The following is a 25770-nucleotide window of genomic DNA, read 5'->3' as shown; positions in this document are numbered from 1 at the left end:
TTAGAAATAGTTCAATAATTAAAGTGTCCAAATATTTGTTGGGGCCATCGTGCATGTGTACAAGATACTGTACAGTAATGCAGTGTAACTCGTGCAACCAAGCATGTTGCTTCTTTTTTTTGTAGGGAAATGTGGAGACTTGGCTCGGACTGCTATTGGATGGAGTGAGAAAGACCATCCATGGCATTATAAGGAAAGCCTACATGGCTGTGAGTGACCCAGGCTTGAAGATAATAGAGTTCCAGTCAGTGTTCCCTGCTCAGGTAGGCTTGCTGGGAATACAGCTCATCTGGACCAGAGATGCAGAGGAATCCCTCAGCCTCAGCAAAACTGACAAGAAGGTACGGATAACTCATTAGCTCATCTGCTGTTTACTTTGTTCAGACATTTTACTTTGTAGACCAAACAGGTAAATGAAGAATATGAGTGTCAGAACTTGACCTTGGAACAATGGAAGAAGGTTGGCTGGTCTGGTTTTCTTTTTACATTACATGGAGAGCCAGGAGCACGTGTGTCGTTTACCTGGGGAAGTGATGGCACCAGTGATGGCACTGTAGAAGACTTGCCAGTAGAGGGAGTGTGATGTTCTGGGAAACCCTGGGTCTGTGCATTCATTTAAATGTCAATTTGACATGTGCCACCTACCTAAACATTGTTGTGGACCAGGTACATTGCACAGGTGCAGTGATATTCGGTGATGACAGTGACCTCTATCTGCATGATAATCAGCCCTGTCACACTGCACATAAACTTGAAACAGCCTGTAATGTAACAAGATGAACGAGTGCCAATGGAACAAATCGTACATACAAGGTTTGCTTGAAGTGACCACCATTTAAGGAGGATCTGGACCATGCTTTGGCTCTGAAACAGCTTTCCTACTTGACCAAATGTACCAAACGTTTGAGGCAAATGGTTATGTTTTCCTATTGTCCTGTTATGTAATGTACATTTCATTGTTATTTTTGCAGATCATGCAGACAACAAATCAGAAATTTCTGGATATTTTGAATGAACTGATTGATATGACCACTCATGATCTGAGCAAGATGGAGAGAACCAAGTATGAAACGCTGATAACAATACATGTGCACCAGAAGGATATATTTGATGATCTAGTAAGGAAACCCTTTATTCATACTTTTTGTTACACAGTAAAGCAAGGTTTATTACACAGGCAAGTACTGTGTAAAGCAACATATCCTTCTGACCTTGCAGACCTTGCACGACACATTTATATGTACTTTGTTTACAGGTGAGAATGAACATCCGGTCCCCATTAGACTTTCAGTGGCAGAAGCAGTCACGCTTCTACTTTATAGAAGATACAGACAGATGCCTGATACAGATAACTGATGTGGAGTTTGATTACTGTAATGAGTACCTCGGTTGCACTGACAGACTGGTCATAACACCTCTTACTGACAGGTGAGGAGCAAGACAGAGGGATGATATGTTCAGGTTTTGCCTTATGAATCAACGTAATTAAAACTTTTATTGAATTTAAAAATTCTGGCGTGAATTAAAGCTGATCATTAAAATACTTAGATGTAATAGTAACTGTTCTATTTACAGACAGTTCTTACAAACTTTTCTTGCTTGTAGTTGGATACCAGTTTTTACACTATTTTAATAGATTAATAAATAAATTCAGTTACGTAGTTACTCAATAAGCTTCAGTCAATTAAGGTGTTGCTCAGTTGTAAGTTTCAAAGAAAGACACACATATAAAAAAAAAGTATGACTGACACTTTGACCTGCATTTAAGTGGAAGCAGTACAAGACAAGATATTGTTTTACCAAGATTATGTTTCACCTTGTTATCTTCATTGTTTTTAATAAATATACGCTCATTCTGAAATTGCTAGCTGCAAAATGTACCACAACAATGTGACAGGGACAATTTAAGATTTAAGACCTTTGTGAAATAAAACATCTTAAATGAGTTCTTGCAGTCATGTCTGGGCAGAAAAAGCAGCATCCACAAAAGCCCTAGTCCTTTATGACCATGGATTCAAGGCTCGTCACTTTGCTTAAAAATTGTGTCAGTGAATAATCCAGCACTTAAGAACCTGAGCGCAATGAGTGCTTGCAAGGATTTTAGGTATTTCACCCTCTTACAATGTATAATATCATCAAAAGATTCAGAGAATCTGGAGAAATCTCTGTGCATAAAGGACAAGATTGAAAACCACAACTGAATGCACATTACCTTTGATTTCTCAGACTCCACTGCGTTGAAAAACGGCATGCCTCTGTGATGTATATCAACACATGGGCTTGAGAATACCTTGACAAATGGTCGTCACTAAATACTCTGTCACTGCATTCACAAATACTAGTTAAGACTGTCCTGTGCACAGTAGAGGCCGTATGACAACAGTGTTCAGAAATGCCACTGACTTCACTGACCTTGAACTTCCCTGAAATGGTCTGATGCACAGAGGATTTGTATGTTGTGATGAGATAGATTGTTTATGGAAAAAATGGACTTGTTGTTCTTCGGGTCGAAGAAGAAAAAGACCTGATTGTTGCCAGCATAAAGTTAAAAAGGCACCATTGATGTTGAAAAATATATCTTCTCATTATATAGCAACATATGCTGCCTTCTCGAGGACGTCTTTTTGAAGGATGCCCTTGCTTATTTCAACATGAGAACGGCAAGCCAAATTCTGCATATGTTACAACAGCGTGACTGTGACAGTCAGAGAGTGTGGATGCTAGACTGGGTAAATATGTTAAAAAATTGCTATATTGCAGATGTTACATCACTCTGTCCCAGGCCCTGGGCATGAGCATGGGTGGAGCACCTGCAGGTCCAGCAGGAACAGGAAAGACTGAGACAACTAAAGATATGGGCCGTTGTCTGGGCAAATATGTGGTGGTCTTCAATTGCTCCGACCAGATGGACTACCGAGGACTGGGGCGCATTTACAAAGGTGAGGTTATTTTTACATTTAAATAGACATTGATCATTAATTGTTGTTTAAGATTAGAGTTAGAATCTTCTCAAATATTTTAATGCTGCTTGGATCTAGATGCTAATTTAACTTCAGGCAGAAATACAGACAAGGCCTAACATCAAACTACTTTACCAAAATCCTGTAACAGTGATATGACCCCCAAAGTATTTATTTGGTTTTCTCTCCTTTAAAAGTGTTAGTTTTTCAAATGTTCCCACAAACTTACCAACAGATACAAAGAGAACAAAAACAGAATAGGCTAATTACCTCCTGTATTTATATTCCTAATTTTAAATTTGGGAAAGTCATAACAGTCTGTGGACATAGACTCATTGTAATACATAAAGTGGAATGGATAATCCACTTGCATAAATACAAATTGGTTACATATAAACAGCACAATTCTTCATCCCCATTATCAGAATATTGTTTCACTCCCTTGTGAGAAATTTTTTTCAACGCTTGTGTGGTGTTGGGGTCTGTGGGACCCATTTTCAGTGTTTACCAAAAGAAAAAATGATGCGATTTATTATTATTTCAAGCCCACATTGAACCCTTCCCTGGCCACTTGTTAGTTTACTGTGTTTTGGGTAAATATAAAATTGCATAAATTAGAATTTTGTTTGTCAAACCATTCATTTAATACTTTATTATAGCTGTTAGTGTTGGGGAGTGTGGAAATATTTACTGTTATTGTGATAAATGAACAGTACTGACTGACTGCATGCTTCATTACAAAGAGAGCCTAACTAGCTCTGTTTAACTGGATTTAGTTCAGTGCAGTATGTGAAGCGTTGATTTAAAAACATTGTATTGTTAGCTTTAATAGTACTATTAAATGTGGCACCACTGGTTATTTTGTGTGTTCCAAATTATCAAACCTTATCATTTTGTGATGCATATTGTGTACCGTGAAAATGTCTTGAAGTATCATTACCATTATATTTTTACCACCCTTAAGAGCAGTTCGTGATGCATTATCATCAGAATGTTTATTTGTCTGAAAGGACTGGCTCAATCTGGCGCCTGGGGCTGCTTTGATGAGTTTAACCGCATTGAGCTGCCTGTGCTCTCAGTGGCTGCTCAGCAGATTTACATCGTCCTGCAGTGTAAAAAGAATAAGAAGCCTCAGTTTGTCTTCACTGATGGAGATGTGGTGGATATGGACAAAGAGTTTGGCATCTTCCTGACTATGGTTAGTGCACTTTTTATTATTTAATTTAATATTACAGTTACTTTTACAACGTATTCCAGCACAAAAATTGTAAAGTGTAACCTACATTACTTTCTGATACTTTTATATTATATGTTTTTTTTTTTTAAATCATATATAAAATTAAATAAAGACATGAGAAAACTTCAACTTAACACTAGGTAAACACTGCATTGTTTTATTAAAAAATATGTAGGTGATATAATTGTGCTTCATGTGCTTCACGAACCTGGAACAATATCTCATAATATTTTATTTCCTTCCCAATTAATTCAGCATTTTTTTGGTTTCTGGCTGCTGATTTTTTATGCTAATGACCACCAGTTTCGTCTCAGTGTGGGGGGCAGGGTAGGGGGTGGGGACATGCATGGCCTATGGTGGAGAGATCAATAATGCAATGCCTACAGGGGAGCACATTAAAGGTGCAATAGGTAGGATTGAGAAGAGAGTGGTCTTAGCTTGAGAAATTCAAACAAATACAACTTCCAGTTCCCTCCCCTCTCTGCTGCGCTCCAGTCCTGCCTCCAAAGCCCCTCCCTGCAGTGGCGGTGGCCATGCACGTGCATTTTAGCAACCATGGCAACCAACACACATTTGACTTCAGCGCTTAGATGTTTGTTTGATAACAGAATCTGTCGTGAATAGTGCTTAATAAGCACTAAACCACTTATGAGAACAATTAGCTGTGAGAGCACGGACACACATAACTATGAAGCAGGGGTCATCACCTGTCAAGCAGAAATGTGGCTAACTCAGCATTGGATTTGAAGCATTTCAGATCCTGAAGCTCCTTCCACCTCTGAAAAGCCGCTCCGATTATCTTGGGCTCTGTCTAATTCTCTCTTTTTAGCATGCTTTTCTTCATTTGCCGTCTTCTGTTTACTTGTTTTTGTCTCATATGCTGTTGTTGGCAAATGAGGGATGGGCAGTTTTTTACTGGTTGGTGGCTGTTTATTGCCAGCGCATTTGCATTATCTGAGACGGTTCGCGAGGGAGGAGCTGCTGCTCGCAGTATGTGCTTGAGCAGTGACTGACACTCCGTTAGGCAATCCTTCTGGCTCTGATTATTTGTTTTGGCTTTTGGGCGTGGTGGTTTCTTGCAAATGGCTTTAGGAACACTAGGTGGAGCCAAATTTTTCTGTCTCATGTAGTACTGTCAGGACATAGTGACAGTTTTAGCAACTTTGACAAATAGTTATTTTTATGAGGGTTATGAGGGCTTTAAAGTGAGAACACTTTATGTTTGACCTTTTAAGTTTGTTTACGCCGCGTCTTAATATTGTGAGCATATGCCTAATCTGAACATATGCTTTCTTGATAGTAAGGTCACATTCTGTTGTCCTCTCACATTGCAGAATCCAGGGTATGCTGGAAGACAGGAGCTGCCTGAGAACCTGAAGATTCAGTTCCGCACGGTAGCCATGATGGTGCCAGATCGAGCCATCATTATGAGAGTCAAACTTGCTAGCGCTGGCTTCAGAGACAACCAAGTGCTCAGCCGCAAATTTTACACCCTTTACAAACTGTGTGAGGAGCAGCTCTCCAAACAGGTGCGCTAACTGCAGAAACAGTTAAACTGCTTCATGTCTTCTGCTGTTCTCTTCAAAAGTATTAAAATGCATTTTTCATATCCTTGGCATCCTTGATATGAAAATGGTTCACTGTAGAGAGGCTTACTGACTCCTTACAGTGATTTCTGTACAGTGGTGGTAATAGGATCCAGGAGTCATGATGTATACGATGCAGATACGTTGAACATACATGTGTCTTCTGAGTTCTTATGTATAATGTTCATAATGGTAAAGTAATAGTAAATTTGGAGAATAGGTTTTCTTATCAGACTATTTGGGACAGTTGATAGTGCCACCACTGTGAAATGCTACTGAATTGTGTGCTGTGTGTGCTGCGTGTGCTATACAAAGTACTTCATTTAACACAGAACAGCAGCAGACATAAGGATGGGGCAACACAGTTTAAAAGTCAATAAATGCAATAAATATAGTCAGTAGACTATCCAAAACACTGTACAGTAAACTATACAAACATTAGACACAGGACAGTAAAAAGTAACCACAAAAAATAAAACAAAGATGAGTGATTTGTGTATGTGTTACTATAAGTGTGCCCTGATAATAGCGATGTCCTTAGTCCTTAGCAGCAGATATCCTTGTCAAGAGTGCAGACTAGGCTTGTTATGGTGTCATGGTTTCAATTAATTTCTATTTCATTTTAAACTTTAATCATCCAAATAGGGCAATTTTAAGGCAGGTATAAAACATACAAAACATGAAAGACAGAGATGTACATAAGACCACATAAAAGTAGGCTGACACTTTATTTTGAGTGGTCCTTTTAGTTTAAACAAACACTCAACAGACTCTCAGTAACATGTCAAAAACATATGAGGGTCTGGGTTAGGTTTTGGGTAAGGTTGGGTAAGGTTAGGGTTAGGATTAGGGTCAGGGTTAGGGTTAGGGATTAGGGTCAGGGTTAGGGTTAGGTTTTGAGTAAGGTTGGGTAAGGATAGGGTTAGGGTTAGGGTCAGGGTTAGGGTTAGGTTTTGGGTAAGATTGGTACAGTTAAGTTTTGCATAATTGAAGTAACATATTAACAATACATCTACTTAATGTAAGTAATGTAATAACAGTACATCTACACAATATTTACTTTAATGAATTTAGATGCTTTACTACTGCTACTTCACTGATATATTTTTGATGTGTTACTGATAATCTGTTAAGAGTTTATTAATCATCTACAAGGACCACACCAGATAAAGTTTTACTGATGGGTTTTAAAATAATAAAAAACAAAAAATAATTGATTGTGCAGGCAAATCCAGGCAAATAAGTAAATGCTTTCTGATTTATGTACATTTAATAATGTGTACATAGGTTCATTATGACTTTGGCCTACGCAACATCCTATCTGTTTTGAGGACTCTGGGAGCAGTGAAGCGATCCAACCCATCAGAGCCAGAGAAGACTGTTGTCATGAGGGTGCTGCGTGACATGAACATCTCCAAATTGGTATCCAAAATTAATCATCTCTGATTTAATTAATCAAAACTGAGTTTTGCAGCATGCATTATCCTTGTTAACTATATCTGTCTTCTCACCAACTGACCAGCAACACTTACAATGCAACAAAATTGAACAGGAACCCAGTCGTATTCTTCTCATTTCTGTCCCCTTTATCTAGGTGGATGAGGATGAGCCTCTGTTCATGAGTCTGATTAATGATTTATTTCCGGGAATCAGTCTGGATAAAGCTGGTTACCCTGATTTGGAGGCTGCTATATGCAAACAGGCTGAGGAGGCAGGTCTCATCGCCCACCAGCCATGGGTGCTCAAACTGGTGCAGCTCTATGAGACGCAACGAGTGAGACATGGTGAGTCATGACTGCTACTGTGCTTATTTTGCATGTATGGTCAGACAGTTCAACCAGCATGATTTGAATTCATGTTACTCATGCAAGCTGCCAGCAATTTATCAAGGCCATGTCCAGGTGATATAGGCTGTAGTTGTCAGATATGGCAGATTCTTTCACAAATGCAACTCAGCACAAGCTGATGTTGTTGAAGCTTAATTTTCATGGTATTAGATGACACTGTTTGAGCAAAGACTTGTATACTGGCATCAATTTTCAGTTGTCAAAAGCATCTGCATGCATATGTCACTACCTACTACTTATTCTTCTCAAATTTGCATTGGAACATATAATTATGTAATGACAAATGATCACCCTGAATCCCTACATCTTACCTCTCCCCATCACAGATCACTCTGCACCTTATCTTATGCCTCACTTATGCAGTTAACTGACATCTTCACGGTGTATTTAGTCATACTTGATGTCGACTACTATTAGGCCTATGCTAATATCTACTAATCATTCCTATAGGTCACAGTTTCTCACTGTCTTGGGAGATCATAGAACACCACTGCTTTTAACTTCAGTTATTAAAATACAGAATTTGTCACATTATTAGAACATGTAGTTAGAAATATTCCTAACTTTTAGTTATCTAAATTTATTTAGAAAGAGAAACAGAGTCAGAATTCAGAAATTTCTCTTGGTTCAGGTGTCAACATTACATTAGATCCAACAAAATATAGAAAAATGTATACTATCTATATAAACACTCACCAAGCACTTTATTAGGAACACCTCCCTGCTTCTACATTTATTGTCCATTTTATAAGCTCCACTTACCATATAGATGCACTTTGTAGTTCTACAATTACGGGCCACAGTCCATCTGTTTCTCTATATACTTTGTTAGCCCCCTTTCACCCTGTTCTTCAGTGGTGAGGACCCCCGCAAGACCACCACAGAGCAGGTATTATTTGGGTGGAGGATAATTCTCAGCAATGCAGTGACACTGACGTGGTGGATGCTTGTTAGTGTGTGTTGTGCTGGTACGAGTGGATCAGACACAGCAGTGCTGCTGGAGCTGATAAAATGGACAGTAAGTGTAGATAGTGGAGGTGTTACTTATAAAGTGCTCAGTGAGTATATATGTGCTGACTGGCCACTTCATTAAGTACACTTCCTTGTTTCTACACTCATTGTCCATTTTATCAGCTCTACCAAATAGGTGCACATTGTAGTTCTACAATTAAAGACTGTAGTCCATCTGTTTCTCTGTATGCTTTGTTGACCCCCTTAATAGACGGCAGTCTGATTATTTGAGCACAACACTTTTTAAATACTGTTGATTGATGCTCTGATGTCTTTCTCACATGGGTCAATATTTGTTTTGTGTGTATAGTGTGCGAACGACAAAAGAATCAGTATACCTATGCTCATCCCCCATAGTCTGATCATATGACCCCATAGCCTGACCAGATGACTTTAAGCTAGTAAGCTAAATCAGAGCATGACAGAATTATTGGCTAGAATTAATGGGAGACCTATATTAGACTAGATTTCCCAAATCCCGGCCTAATATGGCCGTATACTTTCAAAACTGCAGCAAAATCACATTTTATGTGGCTAAATCATAAAGGTTGACACCTATGTTTACAACTTTAAAAGCCAACTCTATAACAGACTGTTCAATAATTTTTGGCAGGTATGATGACTCTTGGTCCCAGTGGAACAGGGAAAGACCACCTGCATTCATACCCTCTTGAAGGCTATGACAGACTGTGGCACTCCTCACAAAGAAATGAGAATGAACCCCAAGGCTATCACAGCTTCCCAGATGTTTGGCACTCTGGATGTGACCACAAATGACTGGACAGATGGAGTGTTCTCTACACTGTGGAGAAAGACTCTAAAAGCAAAGAAGGTAGGAAGATTATCTGTGCTTGGCACAGCGATTGATACTTCATCATTTTCATTAAGCATGAGAATACTTACATTATTTACACAGACTAATTAATTCAGTTATATTCAGAGAATGACTACACTGTAAACTACACTGAGACTGACATATATCTTTTCAGGGGGAATATATATGGATTGTTCTAGATGGACCAGTAGATGCTGTATGGATTGAAAACCTCAACTCAGTCTTAGATGACAATAAGACCCTTACACTGGCTAATGGAGACCGTATCCCTATGGCTCCAAACTGTAAAGTGGTGTTTGAGCCTCACAACATAGATAACGCATCTCCAGCCACTGTGTCGCGTAACGGCATGGTCTTCATGAGCTCCTCTGTGCTGAACTGGAAGCCCATTTTGGAGGCCTGGCTAAAGAAAATTCCAACATCCCAGGCAGAAGTGCTTCTGAGCTGTTTTAACTCTGTCTACCAGGTGAGTGTTGATACTGATGTCTCTAAAAATGAGGGTGCATGAGCTCAAACATGACCACATTTATTGTCTGTTTGCTCAAATTTTGATCATCTGAATTGCAAACATACAAAAGTAGTTCGATCCAATAGGTTGGGAGTTAGTGACGATGTTGCATCAAGAAACGGTGGAGGCAGGAGGTGTAGGATCAGAGTGACTGGAGGATCCTAGGGTGAGAAGCTGGATCTTCATCAGGGTCACATCAAGCTACGTCCACAGTCTGATGAGAGTACAGCACTCGTAGCTAGGACTGCAGCACTAAAGGTTAACAGGGCTACAACATTAAAGCTTCTAAGAGACATTAGAGTAACACAGCCACTGGGATGCAATGCCAGAACAGCACACCTTATTAGTGGCAAAGTCAATGTAAAACAGCTGCTAGAATGCAAGGCTGGGACAGGACAGGAAAGCTGGGAAAGGCTTGGTCTGGATCTGCAAGTGGCGAGGCCAGAGTTTCACAGCAGGTGGAAGGTCTACAAAAGGAAAACTTGGAAAACAAGTTGAAAACGAACAAAGGCATGTAATAAGTAAACAATACTTGCCTGTACTAGAGGAAAGCCCTGAGCTAGCCCAGATTTGGATTCGGCATCAGAGGCTTCTGGTGATTCATCAGTGGTGGAGGTTGCTGATACTGAATCTCTGGCAAAGGCTACTACTGTAACCATTGGTGCCCACTGTAACCACTCGTACTGGAATTTAAGAATGATGGCAAGGAGTTCTATTTTTGTTTTATCTGACCCGAATACTTTGTTCTAATTTGTCAGAATGCTCCTATGCAAATTTTAGATGTGCATGTCTGTGCTTCTTTTTAGGCAGATGGGTTTTACGTAGGGTGTAAGAACAGTGGTGATTGCAGTGCAGCTCTTTGCATATTGTTCAGTTTGTTGTTCCTGCTGCTTTCAGGTTGTGCTGCAATCTTTTTTTAAGTGACTACTGGTTTCTTTCTTAACTTTTTTTCTTAGTCTGATAGAAATCTTGTATGGCAACAATTAGTTGTGGTTCCATGAACTTTGCAATTGCAAATCATCTAACCAATTGTACTGACAGGGATGTTTAAGGTCTTTGCTATGGCTCTGTAGCTTTTTCCATGTGACCACATGTGACGCAAACATCTGGGTTTATAGAAAATAGAACCCACTGGAAACTCGCACTGCATCCAGTCTGTATAAGGCTTAGGAAACAAGACGCTAGGATGCAGTGTCTTTGTTAGTGGCCTAGTGATTCTTCTTCTATTGTTTGTGTACCTGTATCTCTCACTTTTGCCAAATACAGCAAGTGTTTCTCTGTTGATTACTTTTTTGTATGTTTTCACAGGACCTGATGAACTTTGTTTTCACTGCAGTTTCCCCCAAAATGCAGCTCCTAGAGTGCATGTATGTCAAACAGACTATTGATCTTTTACAGGCAAGTCTAACACCATAATGGATCTTCTGTACTGTCTAATACAGTGATAATGTAAAGGATATGATAAAGGAATGAACTCATGCTCAGAGACTAGATGCAGTGGCATTTTACCATGGTGGTGATAGGAACCAGGGTGTGCGATGTCTACAACACAAATATAGCCATATATCTAAAACCAGTAGTGAAGCTACATGTGACTTCTGAGTTTTTATATGTAATGTTGATGATGTAAAATCTTTTGAAAACTGTGAGGGAGCTTTTAGAACATCATCTTCAGGCATCTAGTTCCTGTCACCATCACTGTGAACCATTCTGAGTAAGTTTCTCTAAAACACAGCATTTCACATCCCATTTAATTAGGCATAAATCTTGAAAAATTGGTGGAATTCCCATTTTACATGTTGTACTTACAAATAATTGCCAAATCAAATTAAACTGTAGCTGTGGCCCAACAACAAAGCCTTGGGGTACGCCGTACTGTTGTGTTCAGGGAGTTCGTTAACTGTATATACAAACTGATCACTCAGACGTGATCTAGACCAACAGATTGAGAGTTGTTTGTGAGTTAAGCATTTAGGCAATAGACAATTGCATTTAGGCAATTTTGCATGACTAAAAGGATTTTCAATTAAGTATCTTAATAAACATTACATGTTAGTATTGCAATAAAGTTTCATACTACTAGACAGTGCCTTATATAGATGAGACGCAAATTAATTGAAAAAAACAAGTCTTAGTGAGGTGTTGAGTTCTGACATAGGATATTCCAAGATCTGAAGAAGGAATTTTCTTACTGATATTTTATTACTGACTGATTTTTTATTTTTTTTTTTTTTTTGGAATTTGTATAAACCTTTGACTGTTTTTTACAGGGCCTGTTGTCTGCAGGAGAGGAAAAACAATTGACAGCGGCTTACATTGGTCGTCTGTTTGTGTTTGCTGTGATGTGGTCTGTGGGTGCACTGCTGGAACTAGAGGATCGATCCAAAATGGAGATGTTCCTCAGAAAGCACCCAGCTGTGCTGGACCTGCCCAACACACAAGAAGATCAGACCATTTTCGAATTTGTTGTCAGTGAGACAGGTGAATGGAACCCGTGGTCAGTGAAGGTAATTATTTATTTTTTTAACATCTACTTACATGGAATAAATGTGGTATTCAGAATTGTTAGTTTAAAAGTTAAAGTTGTGATGTTTTATATAGATAAATAAACTATACAAACTAAGACAGCCAATTAAAATAAAAATACAGCAAGATCAGCCACCATATATACCATTGTATAGCTGCAGTGAATAATGCCAGCTCACTGCACTAGTCTTTCACTTAGTGTTGGAGGTAAGCCTAAAATCCTCTTCCCTGATAATATGTGCACTGTAATTCATTGATTAACTTTTTCCAACTATTTTTTTAACACTAAACTTTGAATTAATGTCTTTTTAGGTGCCGGAGTATCACTATCCTAAGGACTCTGTCCCTGATTATGCTTCTATTCTTGTGCCAAATGTGGATAACACACGGACAGATTTCCTTCTGCAAACCATCATGAAACAAGGCAAAGCAGTGCTGCTGATTGGAGAACAGGGCACTGGCAAGACTGTTATGGTCAAGGTATACCTTTGCCTTGCTGTTTTTTGTATTCTGTACCTAACTGTGACTCCTACTTTAAAAAAGGCCACATAGAGGGGGGTAATTATAATTTTGGCTTAGTATCACATAATATTGACTTACCATCTTATAATTATAATAAAAACCTTCTCATAATTATGAGAAACTAGGTCATAATTATTGGATATTAAGTCATTAAGCCCCCCGGTCAGGTTTTTCCATATTAAACTCTGCAAACCATTTGTGGACCTCAGTTTGTGCACACTTGCAGTGTCATGCTGAAACAGGAAAGGGCCTAAACCAAGAACAACAGCCCCCAGATCATTATGTCTGTTCTACCAAACCTTATACCTTCAGGCAGGCAGTGTTCCCCAGCATCTGCCAAACCCAGATTCATCATTCCGACTGCCAGATGCTGAGGCATGATTCATCACTCCTGCGAACATGTTTTGACTGCACCAGAGTCCAACGGTGGTGTGCTTTACATCACTCCCCGCTGTGCTCGGCATTGCGTGTGGTGATCTTAGGCTTGTGTCCGGCTGCTTGGTCATGAAAACCCAATGTGGGTGGTGGATCATTCTCAGCACTGCAGTGCACTGATGTGGTGGTGGCGTGTTAGTGTGTGTTGCGCTAGTATGAGTGGATCAGACACAGTAGTGCTGCTGGAGTTATCCACTCACTGTCTACTCTATAAGACACATCTGCTTTGTTGGTCCACCCTGTAGATGGAAAGTCAGTGACAATAGCTCATCTGTTGCTGCACACTTTGTGTTATTCTCTAGTCCTGCATCAGGGGTCACATGATGCTGCCCAAAGGCCTCTGTTGGCTGGATATTATTGCTGGGTGGACTGTTCTCAGTCTAGCAGCAGCACTGAGGTGTTTAAAAACTCCAGCAGTACTGCTGTGTCTGATCCACTCATACCAGTGCAACACACACTAACATGCCACCATGTGGTAGTGCTGATATATATATATATATATATATATATATATATATATATTATTGTTCTTTTTTTAAATTCATGAACTACAAATGAATTTCAATTTTTCCCCCTTATTCTTTTTATTTGTGTATGTAAGTCTTGGTCTTGGCTCAGCTTGATTTGGCTCTAGTGGTCTTGACTGCATGTGATGTTGTAAGGGGGGGCTTAGTGGGTGTGGTCTTCTATGCAAGATCTTAGTTAATTATGTGCAAGCATGTTGGCATATTGAAGTGTCACCGAGAACATTGAGAGCCATCATTATTTGTCTTTGCAAATAACATTTTAAATCGCAAGTGACTGTGGCATTTATGCCTGTGCTGGAAACATAATTACTTGGTTCAGAAAACAGCAGAAGTGTCAGGCAGGAAATGTGAAAATAAGGTCACTGCTTCACTTATGTCAGACTCTAGTCCTGATGGGCAGAACCACTTTATACTTTAGCGTTGTGCCTCATTAAACGCATTTGACCCGATTTAATTGTTAGCTAATTAGCAAAGAGGGAAGTGCTAATCTTTGCAGAGCTGTGGACCAGAAGGAAGGAACTCAGTTTGACAGCCCTGCACTAGTTCATTAACATAAGTGCTTGAGGTGAGATGAAAAATGTCTTCATTTCCATTCAGGAATAAACCGTGTTGCACTTTCTGCAGGGCTATACCAGCAAGTATGACCCTGAGACACACCTGAGCAAAAGCCTGAACTTTTCCTCAGCCACCCTTCCAAGCATGTTTCAGCAGACCATTGAGAGCTACATAGACAAGCGCATGGGCACAACATATGGCCCACCTGCAGGGAAAAAGATGACTGTTTTTATTGATGATATCAACATGCCAGTAATCAACGAGTGGGGAGACCAGGTAAGCTAGTCAGAAGTGAAACTGCATTTAGTGAAAATACAGAGTGAAGGTGCTGCCTCCACATTAAGGCTTCAACTCATGCTGAAGTACACTGCAGTTACACACTCTCTCTTTAACATGTCAGTGTTTCACTTTATGACATTATGCTCTTAAGGAGCCACATGTAATTATAAGAGGGAGCTGATCTTTCCATAGTATAGTACTAGCACACTTGAAATATGTGTTTTTGGATTACAAATACCTGAATATCTTTTTCCAAGCAGTTTTATTGTGAAAACATTTGCTCTAATGCTACATTTTCAAGGGAAAAATCAAAATGATTCTAATGAAATGAAAAACTTTTAAAGCAAATTAAAAACTGAAAGTAATATTTGACAAGGCCACCTTTTGCAGCAGCAACCTGTCTTTTAGGGTCAGTATTCACCAGCTGTGCACAATGTTAAGGATTTTGCCCATCTTGGCAGATTTGCAGAAGTTTGTTCAGGTTTGTTGGATGGTGCTTGTGGACAGCAGGACTATAGGCAGGACTTGACATTAAGTTTCTTTGAGGACTTGTCCTATAGACAAGCAAATTCACATTTTACTACTAAAGATGCAGTTGAGGCATTTTGGCACAGTAGGAGGGTGATGTTACTCCACTCACTGAACTCTGTAGCTCCATCAAAGGGGTGATCTTTTTTAGTATCAGGGTTGTAATGCAGCTTCTATTTCCTGATTATTGATCCAACAGTGCTCACTGGGAGACCCAAACACTTGGGCTGTGACTGAAATGGATCCCTCTTCCCTCATTACTTTTGAGCCATATAGGAATCAGCTATTTAGTTTACAAATAGATAGTTTACAATAAAAACGCAGAAATTCAGACAATTTCTCATAATCAGCCTGTGTTACTATTCATCAGTCGCATAAATAAACCAACATTAGATGCTTTGAGCGAGGCTAAAGATGGGTTTTTTATAGATGTGAACTTGACTAGGCTACACATTTAATTCTCGGCCCATGACTGCATTAAAACATACAGTGTTTTTTCTGTATGATGAGCAGCAGGCAGTAAACGTCTTTGATTTCAAAGTTATTTTACTTGTTTTAAAGCTCTAAATGACCTTGCACCTGTTTACCTCTTTATGTTTCAACATGTGATCCTAGATCTGCAGATACTGGCCTTCTCTAAATACCCTTTGTAAAATTAAAAAAAATCAGTCCTCTCTGTTATTATTCTTCTAAACTGTGGCACTCAATTACCCCTTTTATTGGACAGTCACGTGCAGTACACACTTTTAAAAAGCAATTGAAAACACATATTTTTGATTTAGCTTATAATTAAATTTCTACCTCTTGTTATTTTTATTTGATCCTGTTATTGCTTCAAATGATTTAAATTAATATTTAAAATTCTTGTTGCTAAAAACGTTATCATCTGTCTGTGAAGCTCTTTGAGCTGATACTACTATGGAAAGTGTTCTATTCATAGTTTTTAGGTTAATAAGTAATTATTGATTTTCCACAATAATACACACCCACAAAATACACATACGCTATATTGCCAAAAGTATTCACTCGTCTGCCTTCACACACGTATGAACTTGAGTGATATCCCATTCTTAATACATAGGGTTTAATGTGATGTCGGCCCACCCTTTGCAGCTATAACAGCTTCAACTCTTCTGGGAAGGCTTTCCACAAGGTTTAGGAGTCTGTTTATGGGAATTTTTGACCATTCTTCCAGAAGCGCATGTGAGGTCACTGATGTTGGACGAGAAGGCCTGGCTCGCAGTCTCCACTCTAATTCATCCCAAAGGTGTTCTATCGGGTTGAGGTCAGGACTCTGGGCAGGCCAGTCAAGTTCTTCCACACCAAACTCGCTCATCCATGTCTTTATGGATGGATGGATTGCTTTGTGCACTGGTGCGGAGTCATGTTGGAACAGGAAGGGGCCGTCCCCAAACTGTTCCCACAAAGTTGGGAGCATGAAATTATCCAAAATCTCTTGGTCTGCAGAAGGATTAAGAGTTCCTTTCACTGGAACTAAGGGGCGGAGCCCAGCTCCTGAAAAAAACAACCCCACACCATAATCCCCCCTCCACCAAACTTTACACGTGGCACAATGCAGTCAGACAACTACCGTTCTCCTGGCAACCACCAAATCCCAGACTCATCCATTGGATTGCCAGATGGAGAAGCATGATTTGTGACTCCAGAGAACACGTCTCCACTGCTCTAGAGTCCAGTGGCGGCGCTTTACACCACTGCATTCGACGCTGTGCATTGCGCTTGGTGATGTAAGGCTTGGATGCAGCTGCTCGGCCATGGAAACCCATTCCATGAAGCTCTCTATGCTGTTCTTGAGCTAATCTGAAGACCACATGAAGTTTGGAGGTCTGTAGCGATTGACTCTGCAGAAAGTTGGCGGCCTCTGCGCACTATGCGCCTCAGCATCCGCTGACCCCGCTCTGTCATTTTACGTGGCCGACCACTTTGTGGCTGAGTTGCTCTCGTTCCTAATCGCTTCCACTTTGTTATAATACCACTGACAGTTGACTGTGGAATATTTAGTAAGGAGGAAATTTCATGACTGGACTTGTTGCACAGGTGGCATCCTATCACGGTAGCACGCTGGAATTCACTGAGCTCCTGAGAGCGACCCATTCTTTCACAATGTTTGTAGAAGCAGTCTGCATGCCTAGGTGCTTGGTTTTATACACCTGTGGCCAGGGAAGTGATTGGAACACCTGAATACAATGATTTGGATGGGCGACTGAATACTTTTGGCAATATAGTGTACATAAACACTGTCTATGAGGTAGAATGAAACATAAAAAGGGACGGGTAGAGGTTTGGACTGCCCCATATACATAGTTTTAAGTAGTGACATGAAGTTTAAAATAAACAGAAGTCATTATCTCACTCAGCATAAAGTTGGGTGTAGTAACAATGAGATTTAAACTATCAGACATCATTGGCTGTGTTCAAAATAGCCTACTACTTACTGCTTGCCTACTGATTGTGCCCAAAACTAGTAAATAGTATGCAGTATGTGACCAACAAATCAATCCAAGGCTGACATTTTTAAAGTCTGTTTGTGGCTTTGAAGATGGGTGGAAAACAGCATCTTGTCCTCTGTCATGGCATGGGGCTGTCTTTTAAAAGTCGCACAGACTCATCTCTTGAGCAAAGCATAAATTTAAATGCTAGAAAGCAGACAGCAGTGATTGCTACGCAGCAGTGGTGGATGAAGTACACAAATCATGTACTTGAGTTAAAGTAGAGATACCCAAGGTAAAATATTACTCCAATAAAAGTAGAAGTTCCTCCCTTTCGACCTCCACTTGAGTCAAAGTACAAAAGTGTTTGCCTTCAAATGTACTTAAGTATCGAAAGTAAAAGTACTAAAAGATTAATTATGACTCTAATGTCCTATTACCATTTTTGTAAGAGGACTCTTACTTTATCAACTCATTTCAGGTGAAAATACTCCAGTGTCACTCTTGGCAAACCAATCTTTTAATAGAATGTCATTAATTAGTCACTGATGTCTATTAAAATTATCTAAGCACAAAACACTGAAGACATACAATTTCCATTAGGTAGAACCAAGTGGCTGTGAAATAACTTTTTGCAAACAAGCAAAGTTTCAGTTTAAGATTTATTTGCAACTTAGTTGCAAGTTTAAGTTTAATAAAAACTTGCTGTAAACTCGGGTTTACAAATGAGTTTTCCTTTACTATATTGCACCTGTAGGTCTCTGTTCATAAACATAAACTAGCAAAAAATGATTTACTATAAAATGAAATAGTGTTTGTATAAATTCAGAAAAAAGACACGTCAGTCACAACTGCATATGTGTACATATTTCTATATTGTGGTCTATTTACACAAAGTTAGGTTAGTTCATCATTTATGTTGAATAGACACTGCCAAAATTTTACGCTGCTGCACTGACGTTGAACCATGTGCTTGCACTGGGTCGGTATGTCCAACAGGTCAAAACAAGCTCAAAACAAAGTGCGTGCTGTACCCTGATTGGTGTTCTTGCTTTGTGCTTCTTTCGCTTTGACATGCTACGTTTTTATACACACATAAGCCAAAAGGAAGGACAGATTTTGCATAATGTAGGGGAGTAAGAAATAAGATGACTTGTAGTGGAGTGAAAGTAAAAAGCTGCCCAAAATGGAAATACTTCAGTAAAGTACAAACACATGAAAAAACTACTTAAGTACAGTAGCGAATTACAATTACTTAGTTACTGTCCACTAAGAAGGCTAAGAAAATGGGGCAGGTCTTGAGATCATTTGATTGACTTAGTCCCTGATGTTGGAAGTATAGTCGCAATCCCACCTTGTAGTATGGTACACAGATTTTGCTGTATACTGGATACTGTAGAGTACACTAACTGACGAAGAGTAGCATGCAGTAAACAGTATATCACTGTTGTTGGAAGAAAACCTTGTATCTCCAAAATCGTAACTTTACAGGAGAAGGAAAAAAACCTACTTTACTTTTAATGTAAGTCAGTGGAACCAGACTTTTTACCAAGTCATTTTGGGCCGATTTGTTTGGTCCATTCTTCATGAAGCGTAAAGGTCAACAGGCATTTTCAAATTATGTCCAAAATTGAAAAATGAAAAAAATGAGGTTTTCTTCCGACAGCAGCGATATACAGATGCAGTGTGCAGTGCATAGTGCACAGTATGATGCGTCAAACAGAGCCATTGTCTCACCCCACAAGGTGTTTAACAAAGGAAATTTTACCATTAGGCATTTTACCAGTTACCAGTTAGAGATTGTTGCTGCCTTCACGTTATGATATTTGGCTGTGGCCTGCTAAGCATAATTGAGTATCTGCCTGAAAACAACCTTTCAGAATGGATTTCTTGGAAGCTGCTAAAGCTGCCGCTAAAACATTTTTTGCTGCATGATGAGAGTTATATTAGAATCATCACCTAATAAAAGTAAACCTAGACATCTGAAAATCAAATTTAATCATGTCAGACAATGTTTGAATCACATATTTCTAAAAAGACATAATGCAAAGGTGAACATATGAACATAGTCCCCAAAACTGTTGCATCTGTAAGAAGCATGTCATTATGTGAACTAACTTGAAATGAATTAATTGCTGTGATAAATTCTTAGATGAGATTAAATTATTATGCCAAATCAGATTCCACACTATAGGAATATTGAGAGCACCAACCTCCCTTTTCCAAACAGAAATCAAGAGTTTTAAGCTCTATAATAAAAAGTTATATTATTATATAAACTATAAAGTTATTATAAATACATTTATTACTATATAAAGTTATCATTACATATAAAATACTGTGGTTATTCCACCTGGCTCACAGGCAAAAAGGAATTGCATCTGATTAAGAGGCAATTGTGTCCTTTTCTGGATTTTTGTGGATTTTCCAGAGCACTTGGGTTTGAATGCGTACGCAATAAGCATTTTTCAGTTTTACATTTTTGTTAAATATCTGCAGACAAATAACGTATTGTGGCTTTGAGAATTCACTGTTAAAGCATTTAATCTGAATACTTCCGTAAGGCAACGAGTGTCTTGTTTTCACAAGGTTTGATTGACCAGCAAGCTTACAGTACTTTCAGGTTTAAATACTACTCACTTTAACTACAGGGCCAAAGAATACTTTATACATGATTACTACAGGGTCAATAAGGTTCTTCATTAATACTGTAAATAAAACAGTAAAAGAATGATTACATGAATCAAATGAATAAATTATACACATTTTTATGACTGAATTCTTTTACTTTTAAACATGTTTGTATTTGGGTCATTAAAGGTTTTAAGCATTAATATATTAGATCTAATAACGAATTCTTCAAAAGACATGACATGAATTCATATATTTACTAAAAATCTCTTTCTAAATATAGGGCTGTACACAGATCTTCACAGAAAAGCTCAGAATCCACAGAATTTTTCATGATATCCGTTGAATTCTTGTGTTTTTCTTGGACCGTCCTCAGATTACTAATGAAATAGTTCGTCAGCTGATGGAGCAGGGAGGCTTTTACAGTTTGGAGCGTCCTGGCGAGTTCATCAGTGTAGTGGACTTGCAGCTGGTAGCAGCTATGATCCACCCTGGAGGGGGCCGCAATGACATCCCACAGCGCCTCAAACGCCAGTTCTGTGTGTTCAACTGCACTCTGCCTTCTAACTCATCCATAGATAAGATCTTCCACACACTGGCATCTGGATATTTTTGTCCCAGAAAGGGGCTTCACAGAGAGTGTGTGCTCCCTGGCTAAAGCTCTTGTTCCCACCATCAGAAGAGTGTGGCAGACTGTTAAAACCAAGGTAATTTTATACAGACAATATTGTAGATGTTTTTGTATGAGTATACAGACGTCTCATTATGTTTAGTTTGTGTGCCCAACTGCATATTTTCTGAAATGGAAAATAGAAAAATGAATCAATCATATGTTATAAATATAATTATTTATTATTATTTATGTTATGTAATATATTCAAACATTCAGATGATTTTTATCTGTTACCAATGCATTTAAAAAGTATAACAGTTGAACAAACTATACAAACTAAAAATGAGTACCAGTTACCTGTTTACATGTTGTCTTTCCAGATGCTGCCCTCACCTGCAAAGTTCCACTACATATTTAACTTACGGGACTTGAGCAGGATATGGCAGGGGATTCTCACCGTAGGAGCGGAGGTCTGCACAGAGCAAGAGCTGCTAACTTCTCTCTTCCGCCATGAATGTACGCGAGTCATTGCAGACCGCTTCATTGATCAGAATGACAGGGAGATCTTTGATGGCATCTTGGAAAGGGTGGGTAAACCAAATTAGTTAAACCCAGTACTTGTGTGATCCTGACCTTTTCTCTTTGAACTGATGACAAATAGCTTTTTGAGGTCTCCTTCAGTGGTATGGTACTGGTTTTCAAATAATCACCCCTAGCCCCTACCACTTAGCCCTTAGCCCTCTGTTTTGCACGTTCACGTCTAGGGTTAGGGTGTCCCAATTTTTGTTGAGATAGAGGGGTAGGGTGAAGTGTTAGGGCTACATGGCCCTCCAAACGGAGGTTTTTCAGAGTGTTATGAGAAAAAAAGAAATGGCTGTGCGAGCGACCAAAGAAACCCACAAATGTATTTTCTCCGTTAAAAAATTATGATAACCACTGTATTATCTCAGTTTTATGTCGTTTCAATGTATTATGGTTGTTTTCTTCATAACAAGCATAAAAATCGCTACTCGCATGCTAACGTCTCGGTAGCTAGCTAGCTAGCTAACTTTCCCGTTCAACCTTAAATAGTCCAGCAGTATTGAAGACTTCAGCTTCGTATCACCAAAGAATTAGCGGTGGGCGATGATAAATAATTGTCTTATACCCCTCTTTGAAAGCATATGATGCCCTAAATGTAACTAAAGCCCAGCAGTGAGGAGCTGAACTTTTCCCTCCCTGCTGTCACTGAAGACGGGCCGGGTCGCCTACAGAGCACCGCTAGTAGCTGTTAATGAAGCAATGTTTATTTTTTTGTTTGTTTGTTTTATTTGAGGGTGGTCCCATTTCGTAGGGCAAGATTTCAACCACTATCCCTTGTAACTCAGTTCCAAGGGGTAAGGGTGACACTCAAAAACAAGGGGTAGGGGTAAAAAGAAGAAATGGGATTGGGCCCTGGTATTGGTATGTACATCATGAATTGATCCTGAACTCTCTTTTCTTGAATGTTCTTCACTCTGCAGGTCACTGTAGAAGACCATGGGTCTGATCTCGTGAAGACTGTCGCATGGGAGGAGTATTTTGTGGATTTCCTTAGAGATGCTCCTGAGATGACAGGAGATGAACCTGAAGACACTGAGGTTTTGGTTCCAAAGGTCTATGAGCCCTGTGCCCTCGTTTTCAGCCCTGTCAGAGCGCCTTAATCTGTTTATGCAACAGTATAATGAGTCAGTGAGGGGCACTGCCATGGATCTGGTCTTCTTCAAGGTCAGTTAGAACAAACGGTTCTTCTGTTGAATGTGAAGCTTTTTCTCATTTTCTCTGATCACTTCTGTTTGTTGTTCTGTAAGAGGCAACTTTTACTTTGTAATCGCTCTTCCTGCCTGAACAGGATGCAATGATCCACCTAGTGAAGATATCACGGATAATCCGCACACCCTCAAGGCAATGCTCTCTTAGTAGGAGTGGGAGGATCTGGGAAGCAGAGTCTCACACGATTGGCCTCGTTCATCGCTGGGTACCAGAGCTTCCAGATTGTTCTCACACGGTAAGAACTCTCGAGTAGGACTAACATGAGCCATTTTAAACCAACTTTTGGCATTTTTTTTGTTCAGCGTGGTGCATTTTATACCTTATTAGACACTTGTAGAATGAAGGTGTTAAGCTTAAAATGCAAGATAAATGCATTATTTTTGATGAATTTACATTTAAATGACCAAGAACTCTTTTTTCATAGTTTTCATATTGCTTATGTAACAAATGTGCTAAATGATAAATTCTCACCCTTCATTTCTTAAAGAACCTACAATGCGAGTAACCTCATGGAAGACCTGAAGACCCTGTACCGAATAGCCGGACTGCAGGGCAAGGGTGTCACCTTCATCTTTACTGACAATGACATTAAAGATGAGTCCTTTCTGGAGTACATGACCAACGTGGTGGCATCTGGTGAGGTCTCCAACCTGTTTACCCGAGATGAGGTAGCCGAAATCACCCAGGATCTGATCCCCTCCATGAAGCGTCAATATCCTCGCCTCCCTCCAACCATTGACAACTTGTACAACTACTTCTTATCTAGAGTGCGCAGTAACCTCCATGTGGTGCTCTGTTTCTCACCAGTGGGAGAGAAACTTCGTTCACGTGCTGTAAAGTTCCCAGGCCTAATCTCTGGCTGCACTATCGACTGGTTCCAGCGATGGCCCAAGGATGCCCTGGTGGCTGTGGCTCAGCACTTTCTGGCCAGCTATTCATTCCAGTGCTCTGAGGAAGTAAAGCAAAGTGTGATCGGGACAATGGGGACATTTCAGGATCTGGTGGCACACATATGCACTGAGTACTTCCAGCGCTTTAGGCGACAGACATATGTGACACCAAAATCATACTTATCTTTTATTAAAGGATACCAGACCATTTACTCTGAAAAGATTGCAAATGTGGGAATGCTGGCAGAACGTATGAACACAGGTATGAATCTGCCTAGGACTATGCTTGTGTTAATATGCATTAAATGTGTTCAAATATGATGAAAAATGATTAAGCGTCTAGCTTTGATAAAATGCTTGTATGAGCACGAGTAATTATATTTAGCATTATTATTACCTGTTGAGTATTTCATAGTTACAGCTTTTTATATGAGTGTAAATGTCTTCTACAGGTCTTGACAGACTAAAGGAAGCAGAGCAGGCTGTGAATGAACTCTCAAAGGCCTTGGCAGTAAAAGAGCAAGAGCTTGAGGTGGCATCTCGTAAAGCAGATGCAGTTCTTCAAGAGGTCACCGTCAAAGCCCAGGCAGCTGAGAAGGTCAAGGCACAGGTACAGAAAGTAAAGGACAAGGCCCAGGCCATTGTGGATGAAATAGAAGGGGATAAAAAGGCTGCAGAGTCCAAATTGGAAGCAGCAAAGCCTGCGCTGGAAGCTGCGGAGGCTGCGTTGCAGGTGATTTTGCAGAATTCCTTTGTTGATGCTGTTCAGAAACCAGTCTTGTGTTTTCCCTGTAACACATTATTATGATTTTGGGCAGCATGTTAAAGCGACTGTTGGCTGTGAATACCTGTTGACATACTAAACACATCAGTACTTTGTTAAACTCTCATTTCTCTCCATAAATCCATCCATTGAACTAAATGTGTTCTGCTCTCTTTTCCTACCTACTGTTATCAGACAATAAAGCCAGCAGACATTGCCACAGTACGCAAGTTGGGAAAGCCTCCGCATCTGATCATGCGCATCATGGACTGCGTACTGCTGCTGTTTCAGCGCCGGGTTGATACCGTCAGCCCTGATCCTGAGAGGCCCTGCGTGAGACCTTCATGGAATGAAGCCCTTAAACTCATGAACAACTCAGGCTTTCTCAACATGCTGCTCAACTTCAATAAGGTTAATCTGCACAAGAAACTATTTTTTTGGAATGTTTGTTATACATCGCACACATAAGTGTTCCATATGAAATCAATGGCGTGTGATAGAGGTTTACAGCATAAGATAATAAGTGATTTCAAGTATATTTTGAAGTTTTTTGTGACAATATCTTATCCCTTCGAGCAAACGCCAAACTTTTTAAGCCTCTCTTTTACTCAACTTAATATCCCACAATATGATGAAACAGATTTTTCACTACTAAATATAATTGATATACTAATGATTTGTGTTGTGAAACAAAGTTTGACCACATTAGTCCTATTTTATCTGCTATTATTATTATTATTATTATTAGCTGGAAGCCAGTGAAATTCTGCATTGATTCCACGAGCATGTGCTTTTGTTGTCTCCTCCCACGATATTTGTGTCTATTGTTAGTTAAAATTGTCATTTACCATTGTTTTTCTTTCATTCTTCTAAAGTCTGTTAAAGAACAAAGGGGGGCAATATGTTATCAAACAACAACATCCTCATTGTGCAGCTGGGCAGCTTATGAGCGTGAAGCTGAATATCTTATTGCAGTCCTATAATGTTGCTTATGGTCTTTGCATCATTACATTTGAGACATGAAATACTCAAGCACCTTGTTAGATGGGGAATACAGCAAGCTAAAAAAATCAAATTTAAGCTAGACACCTTACTTCAGTTCAGCTTCACCCGTTCCCTTTCCTCTATATATCACATGGTGGCGACATCTGCTGGTCAAATGCCTGCAAATACACTGTGAAAGCCCATACTTTTCAATTAAGAGTAGTCTGTAATGTTTTACTGTAGTCTGTAATACATTTGTTTTGAAACCATGTTCAAAACAGTATCATGTAAC

At 39.5% G+C, this 25770-nt stretch overlaps 1 protein-coding gene across 1 annotated transcript in view; it reads left to right on the top strand.

Moving 5' to 3' along the window:
- dnah5l (dynein, axonemal, heavy chain 5 like) overlaps positions 1–25770 on the top strand; it is an 82398-nt gene that overhangs the window by 34435 nt on the left and 22193 nt on the right. Inside the window, 25 exon segments of the mRNA XM_036592645.1 lie at positions 126–341; positions 972–1118; positions 1256–1428; positions 2761–2939; positions 3971–4158; positions 5532–5726; positions 7071–7205; positions 7378–7567; positions 9255–9283; positions 9285–9473; positions 9631–9942; positions 11293–11382; positions 12255–12491; positions 12823–12990; positions 14619–14825; positions 20814–21047; positions 21049–21144; positions 21431–21637; positions 22553–22693; positions 22695–22796; positions 22921–22971; positions 22973–23076; positions 23329–23993; positions 24184–24464; positions 24690–24905. Of these exon segments, the coding sequence (XP_036448538.1) occupies positions 126–341; positions 972–1118; positions 1256–1428; positions 2761–2939; positions 3971–4158; positions 5532–5726; positions 7071–7205; positions 7378–7567; positions 9255–9283; positions 9285–9473; positions 9631–9942; positions 11293–11382; positions 12255–12491; positions 12823–12990; positions 14619–14825; positions 20814–21047; positions 21049–21144; positions 21431–21637; positions 22553–22693; positions 22695–22796; positions 22921–22971; positions 22973–23076; positions 23329–23993; positions 24184–24464; positions 24690–24905 (4752 nt within the window).

Source organism: Colossoma macropomum, unplaced genomic scaffold (genome assembly GCF_904425465.1).
Source record: "Colossoma macropomum unplaced genomic scaffold, Colossoma_macropomum, whole genome shotgun sequence".
Lineage (NCBI taxonomy): Eukaryota > Metazoa > Chordata > Actinopteri > Characiformes > Serrasalmidae > Colossoma > Colossoma macropomum.
Note: the sequence above shows the minus strand (reverse complement) of the source record. Positions and strands in the feature narration are given on the sequence as shown.